The sequence below is a fragment of the Schistocerca americana genome, chromosome X (assembly GCF_021461395.2).
Source record: "Schistocerca americana isolate TAMUIC-IGC-003095 chromosome X, iqSchAmer2.1, whole genome shotgun sequence".
Classification (NCBI taxonomy): domain Eukaryota; kingdom Metazoa; phylum Arthropoda; class Insecta; order Orthoptera; family Acrididae; genus Schistocerca; species Schistocerca americana.
Genome location: NC_060130.1, coordinates 354,568,275 through 354,589,365, shown reverse-complemented (window position 1 = coordinate 354,589,365; position 21,091 = coordinate 354,568,275). Strand labels below are relative to the sequence as shown.

General features: G+C 42.7%; 1 protein-coding gene across 3 annotated transcripts in view; it reads right to left on the bottom strand.

Moving 5' to 3' along the window:
- LOC124556546 overlaps positions 1–21,091 on the bottom strand; it is a 239,471-nt gene that overhangs the window by 109,124 nt on the left and 109,256 nt on the right. For all 3 annotated transcript variants that reach the window (XM_047130500.1, XM_047130501.1, XM_047130502.1), the window contains one exon: positions 5,267–5,647. In XM_047130500.1, the coding sequence (XP_046986456.1) occupies positions 5,267–5,647 (381 nt within the window). The remainder of the gene's footprint in view (positions 1–5,266; positions 5,648–21,091) is intronic.

Below are 21,091 nucleotides of genomic sequence, written 5' to 3'. Positions count from 1 at the left end.
TTAAATTTTATGTCAGCAATTGGCTCATTATATATTTCAACCCAGTTAATCTCCTGTAAACTATTCTTATAAATACTTGTCCTGGAGCCATTAATTATTCTAACTGATTTCCATTGAGGAGTATCCATGCTGTTCCACTGAGCAGTATCCATGCAGTAGGACAATATCTTCTCAATCCTAACTAACTATGCATCATTATCATGTTACCGGGTACACAGTCATTTTCTTGCTCTGAGTTTGACCAAAGAAAATACTATCAATAAGGGTCCTACTGTCTTTATCCACACATACTGGAAACTTAATTACCGAGATGAAATTGTAGGATCCAGACAATGTTTCCAGATCATTTTTCCTCAAAAATTTTCAGAGTCTTTTAGATAATCTACACTGAAGTCACCACAGACTGATAACTGCTTGCTGCTGCCTGACAGATAGCATAGTAAGGGATCCAGATTCCTCATTAACACTTCAAAATTTCCCAGTGGAGATCTACATACAGTTCCAATTTAAAAGTTCAGTATTTTTCAATACTGATTCACAAGTACACACTTCTATGTGCTCATAACTAAAAAATCTACTTCTCTGATTGTTTTTGAGCTTGTGTTCTGTCTTAATATATCAAACAACTCCTCATCTTCCCATATTAGTTCAGTATGAGTAACTTGTTGGAGTGTAATCTTTTTATATGTAACTTATCTAAGCCTATGATTATGTGGTGCTCAGATAGGCACACGATGCATATCTTTTCAGAGTGCTGTATATTTCTCAGACAGACAAGAAGCTCTTTTACCTAACTTATTAATCAACACTCTAATATTTTGATGAAATAAGCTAACCTTAATTTTCTGTGCATGGTTAAGCATTTTGTGAAGCTCTTCTGTTATTTTGACTTCTTTCAAAACAGGGTGTCTGAATCCTGATTCTAATCTCTCTGACACCAGTAACCACAGGGATCCTGCCTTGTGTGATGGTGGACACCACTATATTATCTGCAAGAAACTCAGCCAACCTACCTTTTCCTCTCCTTTTCAGATGTAGATCATGTCTAGTATATCCCCATCGCCTCACTGTAGCAACAGGCACTGCACTCGCATGAGATTTCATTTCAATCAGCAGCAGCCTGCTCAACTCAGTGTTCTCATGCTCAACAGCAGTGTTGATTCAGGGCTATCCATGGTGCTGCAGGACCTCCACAAAACTCACATTTGTGTGTGTAGTTGCTAGTTCTATTTCATCCAGGTCACCTCTAATGCTATAATTTTCCCCACTCCACCTACTACAATAGCTTGATCCTCTTTGCCAAAATCTTTGCACAAATGCCCTGTGTCCTCTGTTTCAAAGAAGAATGAAGTGGCAGACCATTTATCTGCAAAGAATATGCATAGCAAGAGAAGTGAGGCTATGGTGCTTGAAGACTGGTCTATCACAGTGTTCAACATCTTGCATGGCATTTTCAATATGACGAATGTTGCTGTCCACTAGGTTTCATGATTACTCACATCATTTCAAAAAGCCAACCAAATCATTTTTGCACTGGAGACATTGCAGCTATCAGGCCAGTTCAGATGACTTGTTTAGCTGTCTAATCAACACAGATGAGATCTGTGTTTATCACCACTACCCAGATGCGAAGAATCAAAGCAAGTAATAAAAGAGTTGATTCACCTGACCATCAACGGGGAAATGATGCTGACTATGTTTTGTAACTGCTGTGGCGTGATGCTAACAGATTATGACCATAAGGTGCAAATCATCACAGCAGCACACTTCCAAAATTTGGTGACGGGTTGCAGAAGACTGTCAAAACAAAATGTCATAGGAAACTTGGGCCATTCTGCGCTCCTGTTAATAGAATTCTTCACAGAATAGTCACTGTCTCTTACACCAACATTATAGGCCAAGACTAGAACACTTTTTAAGGATTGTAGAAATACTGTCCAATCATCCCCAGGCTTAAATGCAGAAACTTCTCCTGCCATGCACAACAGCACTCAGGGTGAACACATTGTTGCAACCAGGAGTAATATATTACACATTAACTTTATGAAATTACTACAGAGAAAAGTGGCACACACTTCTTTATAGGCTACTGTGGTAATAAAGAGAACAGTACAAACAGTATGATAGAAACATGCACCTACAACAAAGAATAAGTAGAGCACTACATTACTTGTAACTATATTTCCAGGAACCGTGAGTTATACTTTAAATTAGGATTGGCCACAGAATGCACAATGTTCTGCAAAGTGTGCAGGAAAGTCTCAGCTTCATTAGGTCTCTCTTTGCTTTGCTCAGACCTTCTCAGAACTGCTCAGCACAAAATTTCATTTAGCAGTGCACTGCAACTTTATTTGTTCTGGCACCTTTTTTGTCAGTGCAATTTTCTTCTGTTCAGCAGAATTGAGGTTGCAGCACTACTTATTCCCTACAAATTTCTCCCTGTACAAAGGCAGTTTATAAGCATAGTGGCTCTTGTAATAGAACATACAGACAAAACGAAACAATCTAGCAACACACCTTCACAAGCCTTCAAAAATGAGTGGGAATCGCAGATTTTTTTTTCATCGATGAGAATGATGACAATTCTCAGTCTATTATGCTGTCGCATAATTGTTGGGCACCACAGATTTGTTACAGAATGGCATTATAACACAGTGTACAAAGAAATTAAAAATATATCTGGAAATGAAAGAGCAAATAGCCGGCAGACCTATAAAGATGCAGTGCTGTGCTGTGAGCCGATCCCAACACGAGTTTCCTGCCGTAAATCATTGTATGTGGGTGTAGAAATTCAGTGTACAACGCATGACAAAAAAGTGAAGTACCCAGAAGAAGAAGAGGAAACAAAATGAAAAATCACAGGCTGAGAGGGTATATGATGTTACTTCGGTACCTAAAATTTTCAAAGCACTCAGAAGTATTAGCCCACTTATCGATATGACGTTGCACACTCTTGTCTGGATGTACTTTGTATACATTGCTTTGATTAGGAAGGATGTCACAGATAATGCTGTTGTATGTTCTCCTGTAGCAAGCTGGCTGACAACTGCTGTAACTTTTCTTTGTTATCCTGGATACTGCCATTGCTGTGTAACTGTCATGGCAGTGAATGCCTATAGGCAGTTAACTGTCAATGCCATCAAATTCGTTGCTTTATCGATTGCCAACTTTCATATCAGACATGACAGCTTCCCACGTATGTTCACAGTGTTGACACTGATTTGCACGTGACAAACTGTTAGATTTGGTACCAATGAAAGACACAATGAAAGGCATCAACCTGCTGAAAACCTTTGAAGTGGAAATTGAAGACATTAGCCAGAACTTGAATATGTCAGTGGCAGTTACCACTGATTGAGTGTATGATCTTGTAGCATTGCTGACCAGAAAATTACAATGACCAACAGTCAATTTGTATAGTATGCATTGTTTTCTACATCAACAAGCACTTTGTTCTATATCTGCAAGTGTAGGGCATGTGATGACATCAGTGGTGTGAATAGTAAATCTCTTATGTCGCATGGGTTGTTATATGGTCAGTCTGAAATATTCTTGATGGAAGCGAATGAAGATTATGGAGATGTTATAGATTAATGTGAAGTATATTGGTTAAGTCAAGGAGTATGCTTGGAACAGTTTTCTGATTTCAGATATTTGTTCAATTTTTAAAGCAAAAAAGAAATCAGGAACCAAAATTAGAAGGTCCAGAATAAATCATAGATCTTCCATTTTCGTGGATATGACTGTACAGTTGAACACCTTCATTAAGTCTTTGCAAAGGGAGATGCAACTCGACTCCAATTTGATGGAAAAAGTGGATGCATTTAAGAAGAAAATCACATTGCAGAACTAAAAACTTCTGAGACAGAACACTGCCTACTTCCCTAAGTTATGTGATTTTAAAGAAAATGTTGATTTTGAATAATTCACTATGGTGTTGGAAGAAATACAGGTACAGTTTTCTAAACATTTTCAGGAGGTTTTCAATGTCACATCTGTTTTGGACAGTTTCCAAAATTGTTTCCTGTTCAAGCTGATACCACCGCTGTTCATTTGCATATGGAACTCATTAACGTGGAATGTAATTCCCATTGAGAAGATGTGTTCTTTTACACAAACTGTTCAGGAGTTATATGAACTTTTTCCTCGGAAAGAGCTTACAAATCTCCATAATGAGGCTGTAAAAGACTTATAAATGTTTCTATCCACAGATGTGTGTTAAAGGTTTCTTTTTATTATGAAACTCAGTAAGTCATGATTATGTGGCAATCAAAGTGATGAAAATCTGGGAAACTGTCTTCATCTTTGGGAGTCAACAGTCTGTGCCAGATATAAATTTTGTATTGACTTCAACAAACCAAAAATAATTAATATTGGTGAAAATCTGTTTTGTTTATGTTGTATGATGTATGATGTTGAGAATTGTAGCCTTTCCAATGCCAGTAGCAAAGTTTTGGAAAGTAAAATCGCATCTGTATTACTGTACGACTATCCCATGGCACAGAACCCATACCACAGTTCCAAGTTGCATATCTTATGGCTTCCAGAGGGGAGAAAAATTGATTTTCAATATTTTATACAAATAGTGGTCAGATTTAAAAATTTAAAAGGCTCTCCTCATTAAGAGGTATGATTGACTGAACACAGTAAGACCAGTACTACAGTTATAAATTGTGTGTATGTCTTATTGCATCTTAACTCACCACACACAAATACCCAGACTACTTCCATCCATTATTTGAGAATGAGTGCACTTACTGACTTACACAAACTTTACACATTTTCTTGTGCCGGCAGTGAAAGTATGACACTGTTCTTCATAATTGTTGCATAGCACTTTGAGGTTTATAAATTTTTTAATATATCATAACATGAAACCATGCTAGATCCAAAATGTTCAATGTTTCTTGTGTGACTGTACTGCCACCTAGTGAGGTCTGTTCACTGAGACACTGTGACATGGTAGTGGAGGAAGTGTGTATACAGAGTTCTTGGTCATCCCTCTTTATGATCAAATTTCTGAAGAGGCCCAGCTATTCTTCAAGCAGACAGTAAGATACAACTGCAAAATATTATACAGAGAAACCAGCAGAAATTTTACTGTATATCTTAAAGACATATATTTCAGTGTTGTACTCCCTGTCTGCATTAGCTAAACAGCACAGGAAGAAGGTGAGTTTAGTTGCTTTCACAGCTATTCAAGATGATACTTTTGACATAAATATACTACCTCAGCTGATACTAGGATCAGCAACATGATACTCACTTTCAGAAACATCTTGCTGAAGAGAGTTTGTTGAGTGAACATCAGCAGACATTTGGTTGTCTCCATCTGATCTGTCTGCTGACATCAGTTTCTCATCACACAGCATGCCACCACTCACATTTGTGTCCATAAGTCCACTTTCCCTCCCATTTTCAACATATTCAGTTTGTAATGAAGCATACCTGCTGCCCACTACACATCTTTCAGTAACATTACAGTTCTTCATCAAGTTTTTACAAAACAAATTTTGACTATTATCCTCATCCAAAGATTGTTCTAGTCTTCCTGGAACAAACTTCTGCAATTGGGTTTTTGATTGATGCACTGAGGATTTTGAAGTAATCTCTTCCGACAACTCAGAGTTTCTTAATAACTCAACATCTGGAAAAAAAAAAAAAAAAAAAAATAACTATACGATAAACACACTTAATCTGAGAAAGGAAAGTTCAAGATAGTAAAGAACATGGGCTGGCAATTAAGCGTAACAAAAAAGTACTTTCCATCTCAAGTCACACTGTCAATCTGTATACACTAATCAATTACAATTGTTCATGGCACCATGTACAAACAATAAATTTGCATCTTTATGTCACTGACATCTGATTTCGTGATATTAAAGAAAACACAAGGAAAGTTAATACATGGTAAAATGAGAGAGGGTATAATACACAGAATTCTCAGATTGCTGAATTGGACATAACTAGTTGCTATGGAGGTGACAAAATCAGCCACACTTCAGAACTTACGGACCTTATAAATCTGTGAAATACTTTTGAGTGTGGAAGTAATATGTAGTCTAAAAAATGCTTCATCAATTTGTGACTCAAATGAAAAATCTACTGAAAACTAACCCAGATTTCTGTAGATACATGTTTGATATCCGCCACACTGCTGCCCACTTTGGACGAGCAGCCTCTCATTGGGCAAAGCCTAGCCAAAAGGATGGACATTTGACTTGGTAGCCACTGTGATCCACGCGTTGGCAGGGAGCTACCATGATGTGGAAGAAAGGAGTGGTAGTTCTGCAAGTTACGTAGGATAACTTCTGTGAAGTTTGGAAGGTAAGAGAAGAGAGACTGGAGGGAGTAAAGATATGACGGCAACTCATGAGTTGCGCTTCAGCTGCTCAGTCAAAAGACTAATTACCTGCGAAAAGCGAAGAGCCAAAGTTTCAATTCTCATCCAGTACACAGTTTTAATCTACCAAGCAGTTTCAGGGTGGTTTATTCTCACTTTAATAAGCCTTGCCAAGTATATTTATATAGCCAGTACCTCTCACCAGCAGTTATTTTCCTATCAAGGCTGTCTTTGAATAGTAATACCAGCATCTCCTTACTCCCTATGCAGTCTACACTGGGGGAGGGGAGGGGAGCAGGGGGGGGGGGGGGGGGCACAACCAACAATCACTACCAGCAACTGCCACACCAATGTCATACACATATACAACTGATCTTTAAATGTAGTATTTTTGAAATTGATACATAGCATGGCCAATCCCTATAGATCTCAAATGTCTGTAGGGAGAAACTAATACACAATACCAAAGAAATTAATCACCATGTCCTTCATCCTAAGACCTCTACCTATGCACGGGTTGTTCCTACGGCAAACATCCAATACATCTTTAGTTCAAGCAGAAAAGCAGATATGACCACTTCTTAGATTTTTGTTGCTTTGCATCAGAGCATTTTCTATCACTTCACAAGACTTCCGAGCCTTGCGTATGGAAAACAGATGTCACATCAATGTTAAATGATCGCTGTTCATGAAATTTGCCAATTATCTGGGTGTATAGTGCATCCTGTGTGGTCTTGTTGGTAAATCGCACCAAATCCCGCCATTCCATATACCACTGGAAGGTTGATACCAAATGAAGTAATTGCCACACTGAGCTGTGTAAGTACAATTCGGGACATGCCCCCATATCTTTACTCTCACCAGTGTCTGCTCACCCACCTTCCAAACTTCACAGATGTTCTGCTGCACACCTCGCACAACTACCACTCCTTTCTTCCCCATCATGGTAGCTCCCTGCCAATGTGTGGATCACAATGGCTACCAAGTCAGAGGTCCATCTCTTTGGCCAGGTTGCGCCCAAGGGAAGACTCCTCACCCAGAGTAGGCAGCATCGCGGCAGGTATCTAACATTTATCTGGAGAAATCTCTTCCCTCAATAAACAAACAAATGGTTCTATCTGAACCAAACCAGTGAATCCACCCAGTCCTGAACCATACTCTCTTGCTAGAAACTTGGTGACATACTGTCAGCATAACACCACATAAGAGCCTAACCATATTAACTTTTAACTGGAACTGCACACTCCATGCAGATGAAGAATTATGAGGAAACTTTGAGAAGCAAGGGGGAGTCCCTTTCATAAGTTGTGTACCTCAGCCCATGTATGATAACAAGGTTGGCAGCAGTGCATTCACCCTCATTTTTGAGAGGGATTCACTTCCTGAAAGGGTTGAAATCATGGTTGACCACTGTGATGTGACGGTGTATTTCCTCACACCCAATTCAGTGCTCTAAATGAAAATGCTCCAGGCAGACATCTATCGGTTATGCCAACAACATAATATTCGGGACTTTCTGAAAACTTGCAATGTGAATAACCATCATTTTGTCTCAATTGTGTAGATAATCACCCCCCCCCCCCCCCCCCTGCCTTCCCCAAAGTATGCTACCTTAATTAAAGAATGTAAAATCCAAAAACTCCAATTTCCTCTCATGCTCTGGCACCCAAGGACCTAAGATTGCTTTCATCACATCCCAATGGTACAGAATATTGCCACTACCGTGGCCAGGTTAGCAACAGTACCTCGAGTGCTTATTCTGTACATTCTCTCGAAGTTAACCTCTGGTAGCGACACAACTACATTAGTCCCTCCGAGAACAAGACGCCCCTCTTGTTATTCCTGCAACGCATCTTTATGGACTCCCTGCACTCAGTCAGAGAAGCAGCATTATCATCTCCAGAAACATGCAGACCAGTGGCCCAACACCAGCCAGTGGTTGAAGGAGACAGACTGTGAGTCCCAGAGCCACCTGTTCCTATCCTCTTTATTTCCTACCCTCACAGCACATACACCCTCACAAGAGTCCTGACTCATAAACGTAGGTAAGGAAAATTTAGGGAGAAGACTACTCTGGTGAGCTCAGAGGAGCCAGATTCTCCCCTCTCACCAGTCATCCCCTCCCCCAATTCACTTGGACTCATGGACTCAGAACTTATCTTTGCCAATGATATTCCACCATCACTGTATCAACAGTGATCCTGGAGTGTGACCTATGCTATTGGTCCCTTAATGCCTAACTAAGATTCCATTAGCATAACAACTCAATGGAATTGTAATGGTAGCTATTGTCACCTGCCACAAGGGCAATTATTCTGTTTTTAATTAGTTTTAGATGCAGTTAGTCCTATCTTTTCCAAACCCTATTTTACTTTTTTTGGGGATATGTTTTGCAGCACCAACACACCTCTAAACCAGGGTGGCTATTCAAACTTAGAAAAAAATTCTCTGAGAAATCCAGGTGTAAGAGGAATATGGTGTCAAGAAGTTCCTGATAAATTAAGGGGGGTGGGGGGGGGGGCAAGGGGGAAGGGGATAGGATGGGAGGGGCGAGGGGGGGGGGGAGGAGGAGCGGGAGGAGGAGGAGGAGGAGGAGGAGGAGACATACCACAATAATGAATAATGACTTTGCTTTCCTCTCCACTGACCAATACACCAACCATGAGCAGTCGGTATTCAATTAGTATTCATATAATTAACACATTTTGAAATATGAAGTATTTTAAAATTTATGATTTGTAAAACTGAATAAAATTCACTTTGAATGCCCTGAGATTTTATGAATTTCCTGAAATTCCCCGAGATTTCTCAGATTTTTCCAAGTAGAATGTAATTCTCTGAGAATTACACGATTTCCAGAAGAATAGCCACCCTGTAAACAGACTCTGTGACCTAAGACAGAGTGGGTAAGCTAGCTGCTTGTGACACTCTGCTACGAAGACCAGAATCACACTGAGGCATCACGGTGCAAGACATTAGCCCTTTGCAGTGGCAAGCTGTGCTACCACATGCTGTGCCCTAACGCTGCATTGCTTCAGCCCCTAAATGACCAGAAGCAGCACCTTTTCACAATAAACCAAGCTAAGTGACTATAAATCAAGGTCACCCAGGCCTAGCAGTAGTCTGTGTCCATCTGCTGCCTACTTCACACCAGGTGACAGTCTCACGTGGGCCACTTCACTATGCCTTCGTCTAGCTACATCATCCATTAGCTAGTGATCTATGAGCCACTGCTAGTCCTCATGCTCTGGAGTTTCAACAGCAGCTGTCGAGTGGAGCTGTGTGACCTCATACGTTTCCTGGATATTGTAAAGGGTCTCGCGTTCGCAGTCTGCGTCTTGTATCTGACCCCCTGCCAGTACTGCTGGTGTCCAGCACATATGAGCCTCACTGCCAGAGTGATGCTGAAAGAGCCACATACCTGCACAGACACTGATGATGCTGCTTCACCATGGTCACTTGTCTGACTGGCTTCCATGTATTGCCTAACACACTGCCTTGTGTTATGCTGAGGCAGGCCCTGCCACCTGTAGTCATCGCACAACATCTAGATGCAGCCTTCAGCTATTGTGTGAATATCTTGTCAAATAAAACACGACTCAATACTGGTGCATTTCTGCTTCCATAGCCACTGAGGAACTGGTACCATGCACCGATCATCCAATTCACCACCCTGAATTGACTATCCTGGTACTAGCGCAGCTAGCGGCCCTCAACAACTGGTGCCAGAAGAGCCAGTAACACTGAGCAACGTTGCAGGTCTGCGTGCAGTTTTGTCACTGCAGCATGGTGAGTTAAGACAAACTGTTTCGGCTGTTTGCTACTCATGTGGGTCAAGATGTTTGGTCAATTAGACTCGCAAATGGGGTTCAAAGTATAATTTATGGATTTAGACAATGGTATGGACATGAGTGAATTTAGAGGGAACACTAGAGAAATACTAGATAAGTGTATACATTGTAGTTTGCTGGATCATAATGCACTCTGCACTCAATCCTCGCCAGTGACCCAGTTTAAGAGTAATAAACTTGGGCATTATAGCATGAAATGCAGTGCACGCACCCCATTCATGCTCGGATGTACGGGCTAAAAGTACTTGTACTGTGGTGTCACCGCCAGACACCACACTTGCTAGGTGGTAGCCTATAAATTGGCCGCGGTCCGTTAGTATACGTCGGACCCGCGTGTCGCCACTATCAGTGATCGCAGACCAAGCGCCGCCACACGGCAGGTCTAGAGAGACTTCCTAGCATTCGCCCCAGTCGTACAACCGACTTTGCTAGCGATGGTTCACTGACAAAATACACTCTCATTTGCCGAGACGATAGTTAGCATAGCCTTCAGCTACGTCATTTGCTACGACCTAGCAAGGCGCCATTACCGGTTACTATTGAGATTATGAATAATGTACCATCAAGAGCGATGTTCACCATTTAAGCATTAAAGTTAAGTACTCCAGTTGCAATGTACGTTTTTTGCTAAAGTCTAATTTCCTTGTCCTGTTCCAGACCTCACGCCAGCCTGCGTGAGCTACAACGCGTGCCTTTCGGCTTCCTCTAGTATACCGGGTTGGCTCTCTTGCCAACCCACAACATTTGGCGACGAGGCCACACCGTTTTCGTAACTATACTGCCCTGATTTACTTGTGTAATGGCTTCGCCACAATCTCCAGATGTACTGTCCGAATTTTATCACTTACAGAATCAGCAGACGCAGGCCTTACTGGATGCCCTTGGACAGCTCGTCCAGGGTCAACGTGCAATGCAAAATGATGCGGCAGCCGCCGCTCCACCGCTAACGCAGCCACAACACGCAGTTGCACCAACTTTTCGTCCTTTTGATGCTGCACTGGAAAGCTGGACAGAGTGGTCACGCCAATTTGGATTCCATCTCGCCGCCTACAGAATTCAAGGTAACGAGCGACAGCCTTTTTTATTATCTTCCGTCGGGGTGACCACGTTCCGTGTGATAGTCAAATTATTTCCCCGACGCGATCTAGCAACTCTGTCCTACGATGAAATTTTGTCTGCATTAGATGCATATTTCAAAGAATCAGTCAATGTAGTTGCCAAACGGTACACCTTCTTTCATACAAAACGTACGGCAGGTCAGACTAATCAGGAGTGGGTTGCAAACTTGCAAGGCCTTACTAGGGATTGTGCTTTTGAGTGTCAATGTGGAATCCCTTATTCAGATACTATGGTGCGTGATGCAATTGCACAGAACGTTTCTGATGTTCGTATACGGGAACAGATTTTGAAACTAGTCAATCCCTCCCTTCAACAAGTGATGGACATATTGGATCGGCAGGACACACTTGACTTTGCTCAGGAATCATTTGAAACTTCGCCACCCGTGTGTCAGGTTAACTGGCCCCCCGGGCGAGCTGCACGGAACAGTAAACAGTCCTCGCGCCCGACCGCGCCGCTGACACCAGGCTCTCAGCCACGTGTACCGCGCCGGCAAGCAAATGCAGTGCTAAAATCATGCCCGCGGTGTGCTACTAGACATTCGCGTGAGAATTGCCCGTCACGCCAGGCTATTTGCTTTTACTGTAATAAAAAAGGACATGTTCAAAGTGTTTGCCAGAAAAAGCTCAGATCGGAAGTTCAAAACCAGGCCCTTTGCTTCGCGCCGGAATCGGAATCGAACCAAGGATACTCAGGCTCACGATACTTCGCCCATGGAAATTCATGTAGTTCATTCCACTCCGCCCAGTGCCACTTTCTCTAACAGTGACTGTGTTTGTCCCACAAATAGTGTGCGTCGACATCGCAGGAACTCCCGTCAATTTGCAAGTGATTTTGTACCAGTGTCAGTTCACGTTGCACGAGACAGTCGCTCTTGTCGTCAGCAAGACAATAAACTTTTTGTGGACTTGGACATAAACGGCAAAGTGATACCATTCCAGCTCGATACTGGAGCTGCAGTTTCACTGCTCAATCAAGACACTTACAAACTGCTGGGCACACCTCCGTTGCGTGCCGCAAATGTTAAGTTAAGTACCTATTTAGGTCAAGTGATCCCTGTGTTAGGACAGTGCAGCATTCTTGCAACATACAAGGGACAAACAAAACTTGTGTCATTTTACTTCCTTCGTTCTTCTGCAGTGAACTTGTTTGGTTTCGATTTATTTCAGTTGTTTAACTTGTCTATAGTAAATCAGGTCCTATCAGTGAACCAGACTGTGCCTTCAGACAGTGTTTCTCGTCTCCGTGAAGAATTTGCAGACATTTTTGCACCGGGCCTCGGTTGTGCTAAGAACTATAAAGCACATTTGGAACTGAAAGTAAACACGCAACCGAAATTTTTCAGAGCGCGTAATGTTCCCCACGCATTGCGTGATGACGTCGCAAAAACATTACACGATTTAGAATCACAAGGTGTAATTGAACGTGTGCAGGTTTCTCTCTGGGCATCACCCTTAGTAATTTTGCAAAAACCTTCCGGGAAATTGAGACTTTGTGTGGACTTCAAGGCAACAGTGAATCCACAACTAGTGATTGCAACTTTTCCTTTACCCCGCCCGGAAGATCTTTTTGACAAACTGTGCCCGGGTAAATATTTTTCGAAGTTGGACCTAGCAGATGCGTACTTGCAAATACCGGTGGACGAAGAATCCCAGCGCATTTTGGTGGTTCACATGCATCTTGGTTTGTACCGATTCAAACGACTGCCATTCGGATGTGCATCCGCCCATGCATTGTTTCAGGAATATCTACACACTGTTTGTGCGTCGGTCCCTACTACAGCAAACTATCTGGACGATATTGTGATCTCCGGACAGACGGAAGAAGAACATTTAGCCAATCTCAGAACATTATTTCAGGTCTTGCGACAAAATGGTTTTCGCTTGCGGAAGGACAAATGTGTGTTTTTTGCTCGTGACTTACCCTATCTGGGACATGTACTCAATGCCCAAGGCATACATCCCAGTCCAGAGCACCTCCATGCCATACAAGACTTGCCTTCGCCGCAGAATTTGAAGCAGCTACAGAGTGTGCTGGGAAAAATCAACTATTATCATAAATATATCTCACACGCCTCTTCCATTTCAACTCCGCTTCATCGCTTACGCCGAAAAGTTGTTCCGTTCATCTAGACGACGGAATGCGAACGCGCCTTTCGCCAGTTGAAATCGCCGTTGCTTTCCAATACTTGCCTTACGCCATTCGATCCCTGGAAGTCCCTTTTGTTGATGGTGGATGCATCGGATTTCGGGATCGGTGCTGTGCTCGCGCACAAAGATGGTTCGCACGATCGCCCTATTGCCTTTGCGTCCAAATTGCTCTCGTCTGCGCAACGAAATTATTCACAGATCGAGAAAGAAGCATTGGCTCACGTATTTGGTGTTACAAAGTTTCATGATTTCTTGTATGGTCGTCACTTTACCATCATCACAGACCACAAACCTTTGACATCGCTTTTTCATCCGACCAAGCCTGTACCTCCACATACAGCACAGAAATTCATTCGCTGGTCTATTTTCCTCTCGCAGTACCGCTACAATATCTTGTATCGGTCCACTGCTAAGCACGGAAACGCCGATGCGTTGTCCCGTTTGCCTGTTGCTGAGGATAGAGCATTTGATTCCTCCGAACTTGCTTGCATGTTCATTGATTCGGAAACCGATGACGTGGTAGAATCGTTTCCGATTGATTTTCGTCGTGTAGCTACAGCCACAGCTGCCGACCCTGTCCTTGCTACCGTTCTGCGTTTTGTTGCTACGCAATGGCCCTTGTCAAAGTCACGGATCGGGGATCCGTTGGTTCGCCGATTTTTTGCTCACAAGGAGAGACTTTTTGTTCGTCGTGGTGTTTTGCTGTTGCGTTCTGATAATGATCAGTCCAGGGTCGTGGTCCCACGTTCGTTACAGACCTCTGTCTTATGGCTTCTCCACCAAGGACATTGGGGTATAGTGAGAACGAAACAACTTGCTCATCAGCACTGGACTTGGTTCGGAATCGATGCCGCGATTACGAATATGTGCTCTTCTTGCATGGTGTGTGCCAAACAACAATCAGCACCGCCGCGGAAATTCTTTGCATGGCCAACAGCCACTTCCCCTTGGCAACGCTTACACATCAATTTTGCTGGTCCATTCTGGAATGCTCGATGGTTGGTTGTGGGAGATTCATTAAGTAATTTTCCTTTTGTTGTCCGGATGTCTTCCACGACGTCATCTGTCACCATCCAAGCGTTATCCGCTATCTTTTGCATTGAAGGTCTTCCACAGACTATTGTTTCCGACAATGGCCCACAATTCGTGTCCGCAGAATTTCAGTCTTTAGGCCAATGGTATTCAACATCTGACGTCCACGCCGTTTTCGCCACAGTCAAACAGTGCCACTGAACAATTGGTCAGGACTTTCAAGTCACAGGTGTTGAAGTTGAAAGAGTCACATTCTCGGGAGGACGCGTTATTGCTCTTTTTGTCCTCGTATCGCTCTCAGTCCCGAGATGGTCGCTCGCCGGCTGAGTTGCTTCACGGTCGCCCTCATCGAACCTTGATGTCTTTGCTACATCCGCCGCATCAGGTTCCTGTGCAGTGGCAGACACCTGCTTTTGCCCCAGGCAACGTTGTCTACTACCGCAACTATCAAGGTTCACGGCGTTGGCTCGAAGGGCGCATTTTTCGCAGCCTCGGCCGTGCTAGGTATCTGGTTTTGGGGGGCTCTGGTGAGGTGCGTCGGCATCTCCATCAGCTGTGCCTCTGTCGTCGCACGGGATCTGCCGCTCCCCGTCTGCTTTCAGTGACGGTGCCGTCCGGTCAGCGCCCTGGGGACCCATCTACTGGCTCGCCTCAGCCCCAGGTGTTATCGACGCTGCCTTCCATTTTGCCCCATGGCAACGCGCCGCCGCCGCCTGTTCTCCCGCTGGTGACGCCAGCAGTGGACGCGTCGCTGCAACCGCCGGGCGCCTCCCTGAGTCACGCGCCGCCGATCGCTTCCCGTGACCAGATGTCCTCCGACATGGAACTCTTGCCCGCTGCGGACCATGTGTTGTCTTCACCCGTCAGGTGCCCCGGCCCGATGGAGGTCGACCCTTCGGCCCCTCCTGTCTCTCTACGGGCGCATACACCGCATCTGGGCGTGCACCCTGGAGCAGGTTTTCAGGCGTTTCCTAGCTCCCCTCGGTCCGAATGGCAGGGTGCGGGTGGCACAGCCTCGCCTGTTGTTAGGCTCCCCACCTCGTCGCCTATGTCAACAAGGGGTCTTCCCCACGGCGGGCGGAAGACTTATGCCACAACCGTCCGCCGATTTGCGGGGGAGGAATGTGGTGTCACCGCCAGACACCACACTTGCTAGGTGGTAGCCTTTATATCAGCCGCGGTCCGTTAGTATACGTCGGACCCGTGTGTCGCCACTATCAGTGATTGCAAACCGAGCGCTGCCACACGGCAGGTCTAGAGAGACTTCCTAGCACTCGCCCCAGTGGTACAACCGACTTTGCTAGCGATGATTCACTGACAAAATACACTCTCATTTGCCGAGACGATAGTTAGCATAGCCTTCAGCTACGTCATTTGCTACGACCTAGCAAGGCGCCATTACCAGTTACTATTGAGATTATGAATAATGTACCATCAAGAGCAATGTTCACCATTTATGGATTAAAGTTAAGTATTCCAGCAGCAACATACGTTTTTTGCTAAAGTCTAATTTCCTTGTCCTGTTCCAGACCTCACACCAGCCTGCGTGAGCTAAAACACGTGCCTTTCGGCTTCCTCTAGTATACCGGGTTGGCTCTCTTGCCAACCCACAACATTTACAATGAGTAAATCAGGGGAACAGATGGTTACCATTCCAAAAGTGGTTTGATCATTGCTAGAACAATTGGCTCAAATGAGGGCAGCTAATAGATACTTGCATAGGCAGTTAGAAGCTTTGAAAACGGACAGATCATTGTCCAGTTTATCAGCAACTACTCAAGATGTTAGTCAATCTGTTTTTGGGGAAAGCAGGAGAGGATGTGTTAGCATTTGTTGGCAATCTGTTGAAAGATGTGAAAATATATGCAACATATCAGAAGAGCTGAGAAATGGTCAAACATTTGAAGTACTGAGGAAATGATTACTGCAGTGTTATTGGAGGCAAAATATCTATAGGTATTATTGGGAATACTAAAATGGTGTATCAAAAATCCATCAAAAGTTTTGATAACAAGAATAAGGTCCTTCTGCAGGAAGCAGAGCAAAAAGCGTTTAGACGCATTTGTGTGGGGTTGCCATGGATCAAGGAAAACAGATGTAAGCAAAGTTTCATGAGAACTTAGCTGTGGCCATAGGAGCAGCAACAGCTTTAGAAGAATGGATGAATGAATGAAAGAAAGAGAGAGAGAGAGAGAGAGAGAGAGAGAGAGAGAGAGAGAGAGAGAGAGAGATATGCAGTGACCAGAGTGTGATAAAAAGTGTATTTTTTCCACAAACATCAAATGTTACCATTTTAGACAACTGGGCCACATATAGCGAGGTTGCTGCCAGCACCAGAGCAAGAAGTGTGGATAGGTAGGGCATCGAGAATGAGACTTTAGGCAGAGTAGACGGCAGGATAGGAAGGGACGAAATGGAAGTCACCAGCTATTAAATGACAATGGGATACCGAGGCCAGCCGAACGTCGCTCCTAGTAACTTTTAGTACATCTGAAACATGTGCAGGAGCATAATTTGTGTGTGTTGGGCAGAAGAGAACAAAATTTTTATTGGACACAGGCGTGCACGTGTATCCGGCAAGTTTGGACCTCATGGTAAAGACGTGGTTAAACCCTCCATGGTTTAAGTAGTGTGGAGTTGAGGGTAATGACCACATTCACTATGTTTAGCAATATTAAGTTTTCAGGAGAGAGTAAAACAATTTTGGGACTTTACAGAAGCTTTGCCTCATACAGGCAAATGGTTACTGCCCGAAATTAGGGTTAGATTACCTTTGTAAGCAACATGCTACAACTGGCCTTAAATAACATGTAGTAGAGCTCTGTGGAACTTCATTTCATTTGTACAGAGAAAATGCTTCGGGTGGGCGTGGAAATATATCTGCTGGTAATTGAGTTGTGTGGTGTTGACGAGCCACTGGGAGAGAATGATGGGTCTGATAAAGCACAGTGTTTTGTGCAAAAGAATATTGTACACATACAGGAGATAGATGGTGAGCAGACAGAGCTAATTGGTACAGATAATTTTGGGACTAAAAACAGATTTGTCTAAAGTCACAGTTGCTTTTACTATGCTGGCAACTAGTGTCAAACTACTAAGTTCATTTTCAAGCCAGGCCTATTAAAGTTAAAATACAAAACAGTTTTAAGAACACACAAAAATAAAAATTAGTAGCTGCTCACTGAATTGTACCATACTTATACTAATAGTGCTTGGTTAGATGACACTCAATTCACAGTGTAGATGTATTTATGAAGTGCAGTTAAAATAGACTAAGGACTAGCACTGAAGACAGGTTCATTGGAAAACAGCTGATGTCACGAGAGCCTCGTTTAGTATCCATGCATGCACCTACCTCCAATGGTGTGTTGCATCTCAAATCCAAACTATTCATGCACATCTTTATATAGTAAGTCACAAATCTTACACGACAAATACCAAACAGCAATGTTTTCCTCCACTGTCAAAATTAACAGTAGTCCATATATCACTTCCATAAATTTTTACTAACCAATTTACATTAATAAAATTCTAATTACATGATTTACAGTGACATTTAATCATCAGCAACAGTTAGTTCGTTAAAATAACAAACTGACTTCAGTGTTTACGTCCTAGCAATGAATAACACAAATAAAACAAATTTGACATACATATCACTCCTGATTGCAGTGTTTACAGGGTTGCCACAAGCTTCCCCAAGTAAAATTCCCTGACATTTCCCCGATTTCCAGACAAGTTTTAGCATTTTTCCCTGGTAAATTTTGAGATCTCTCAGGTAAGTAAAGACATAGGTTGAAAAAATGTAAGGACATCTGTATTTTTCCCCCGTTTTGTTTTGTTTTGTGTTAGGGCACAAAAACAACTAGGGTCAAAAGCGTATGTCAAAATTGTGAAACATGAAGACGAAGATAGGAGTTAGAAAAAACTACATGTCAATCCCCAACAACAGAAGAGAAGACAGATAAAAACTGGGACATAGAGAAAGGTCTATAAAATATGCAATAGAGAAACGGAGGTCCAGGACTAACAATTAAATGGCCTTGGTCATATTCCTACGACGGGTAAAAAGTAAAATGCAGTCGACAGCTCGCACATCGTTCGCTAAAACAGCCAGTAACTCAGACGGCAAACCCAAACGGGGACTTGTTGTTGTTTTTGTTGTTGTTGTTGTTGTTGTTTTCTTCAGTCCTGAGACTGGTCGGATGCAGCTCTTCATGCTACTCTATCCTGCGCAAGCCTCTTCATCTCCCAGTACCTACTGCAGCCTACATCCTGAATCTGCTTAGTGTTTTCATCTGTTGGTCTCAGTGTTTTCATCTGTTGGTCTCCCTCTGCGATTTTTACTCTCCACGCTGCCCTCCAGTACCAAATTGGTGATCCCTTGATGCCTCAGAACATGTCCTACCAACCGATCCCTTCTTCTAGTCAAGTTTTGCCACAAACTCCTCTTCTCCCCAATTCTATTCAATACCTCCTCATTAGTTATGTGATCTACCGATCTAATCTTCAGCATTCTTCTGTAGCACCACATTTCGAAAGCTTCTATTCTCTTCTTGTCCAAACTATTTATTGTCCATGTTTCACTTCCATACATGGCTACACTCCACACAAATACTTTCAGAAACGACTTCCTGACACTTAAATCTATACTCGATGTTAACAAATTTCTCTTCTTCAGAAACGATTTCCTTGCCATTGCCAGTCTAGATTTGATATCCTCTCTACTTCGACCATCATCAGTTATTTTTCTCCCCAAATAGCAAAACTCCTTTACTACTTTAAGTGTCTCATTTCCTAATCTAATTCCCTCAGCATCACCCGACTTCATTCGACTACATTCCATTATCCTCGTTTTGCTTTTGTTGATGTTCATCTTATACCCTTCTTTCAAGACACTGTCCATTCCGTTCAACTGCCCTTCCAGGTCCTTTGCTGTCTCTGACAGAATTACAATGCCAATAGCAAACCTCAAAGTTTTTACTTCCTCTCCATGGATTTCAATTCTTACTCCAAATTTTTGTTTTGTTTCCTTTACTGCTTGCTCAATATACAGATTGAATAACATCAGGGATAGGCTACAACCCTGTCTCACTCCCTTCCCAACCATTGCTTCCCTTCCATGCCCCTCAACTCTTATAGCTGCAGTCTGGTTTCTGTGCACATTTTAAGTAGCCTTTCACTCCCTGTATTTTACCCCTGCCACCTTCAGAATTTGAAAGAGAGTATTCCAGTCAACATAAGCTTTAATCTTTCTCTAAGTCTACAAATGCTGGAAACATACATTTGCCTTTCCTTAATCTATTTTATAAGACAAGTCGTAGGTCAGATTGCCTCACGTGTTCCAACATTTCTATGGAATCCAAACTGATCTGCTCTGATGTCGCTTCTACCAGTTTTTCCATTCCTCTGTAAAGAATTCGTGTTAGTATTTTATTAAACTGATAGTTTGGTAATTCTCACACCTGTCAACACCTGCTTTCTTTGGAATTGGAATTATTATATTTTTCTTGAAGTATGAGGGTATTTTTGTCTCATACGTCTTGCTCACCAGATGGTAGAGTTTTGCCATGGCTGGCTCTCCCAAGGCTACCAGTAGTACTAATGGAATGTTGCCTACTCCCGAGGCCTTGTTTTGACTTAGGTCTTTCAGTGCTCTGTCAAACTCTTCACGCAGTATCATATCTCCCATTTCATCTTCATCTACGTCCTCTTCCATTTCCGTAATATTGGCCTCAAGTACATCACCTTTGTATATACCCTCTATATACTCCTTCCACTTTTCTGCTTTCCCTTCTTTGGTTAGGACTGGGTTTCCATCTGAGCTCTTGATATTCATACAAGTGGTTCTCTTTTCTTCAAAGATCTCTTTAATTTAATTTTCCCGTAGGCAGTATCTACCTTACCCCTAGAGATATATGCCTCTACACCCTTACGTTTGTCCTCTAGCCATCCCTGCTTAGCCATTTTGCACTTCCTGTCGATCTCATTTTTCAGACGTTAATATTCCTTTTTTGCCTATTTCATTTACTCCATTTTTATACTTTCTCCTTTCATCAATTAAATTCTATACACTAGAATCTTGCTAATCCGGCCCTCAGTAGAGCGGCCTTTCAGTAATTCAGCGCACATCCACAACACATATACAATGAACTATCGTGCACAACAATGCTTAGTTAAACAATGCTTTATACACCATATTTGAAATTGTAGCTTTCTTTACAGTTTGGAATCATATCTTCTAAAAGGAAACACTTTACGCAAGAACTCAAGCAGAAACTCAAAATTTTAGATAAGTTAAATTGAGGCTGTTCGCAGAAAGCCATTGCTGCTGAGTTCAGTGTTGGACGAGCAACTATTTAGGACATCAAAAAGAAAGAAGATGTTATTCAACAGTACTCAACACAAATGGATAGTGAGTTGGGAAAATGGAAGGTTATGTCAAAGAGTGAGAATGAAGAACTGGACGTAGCTGTTTATAGATGGTTCATACAACAACGCAGTAAAGGAATTCCAGCCAGTGGTCCGATTACAAAGGAAAAAGCAGCTGTACCTTGTTTGCAGTGAGCGAAGGTTGGCTATCAAACTGTGAAAAC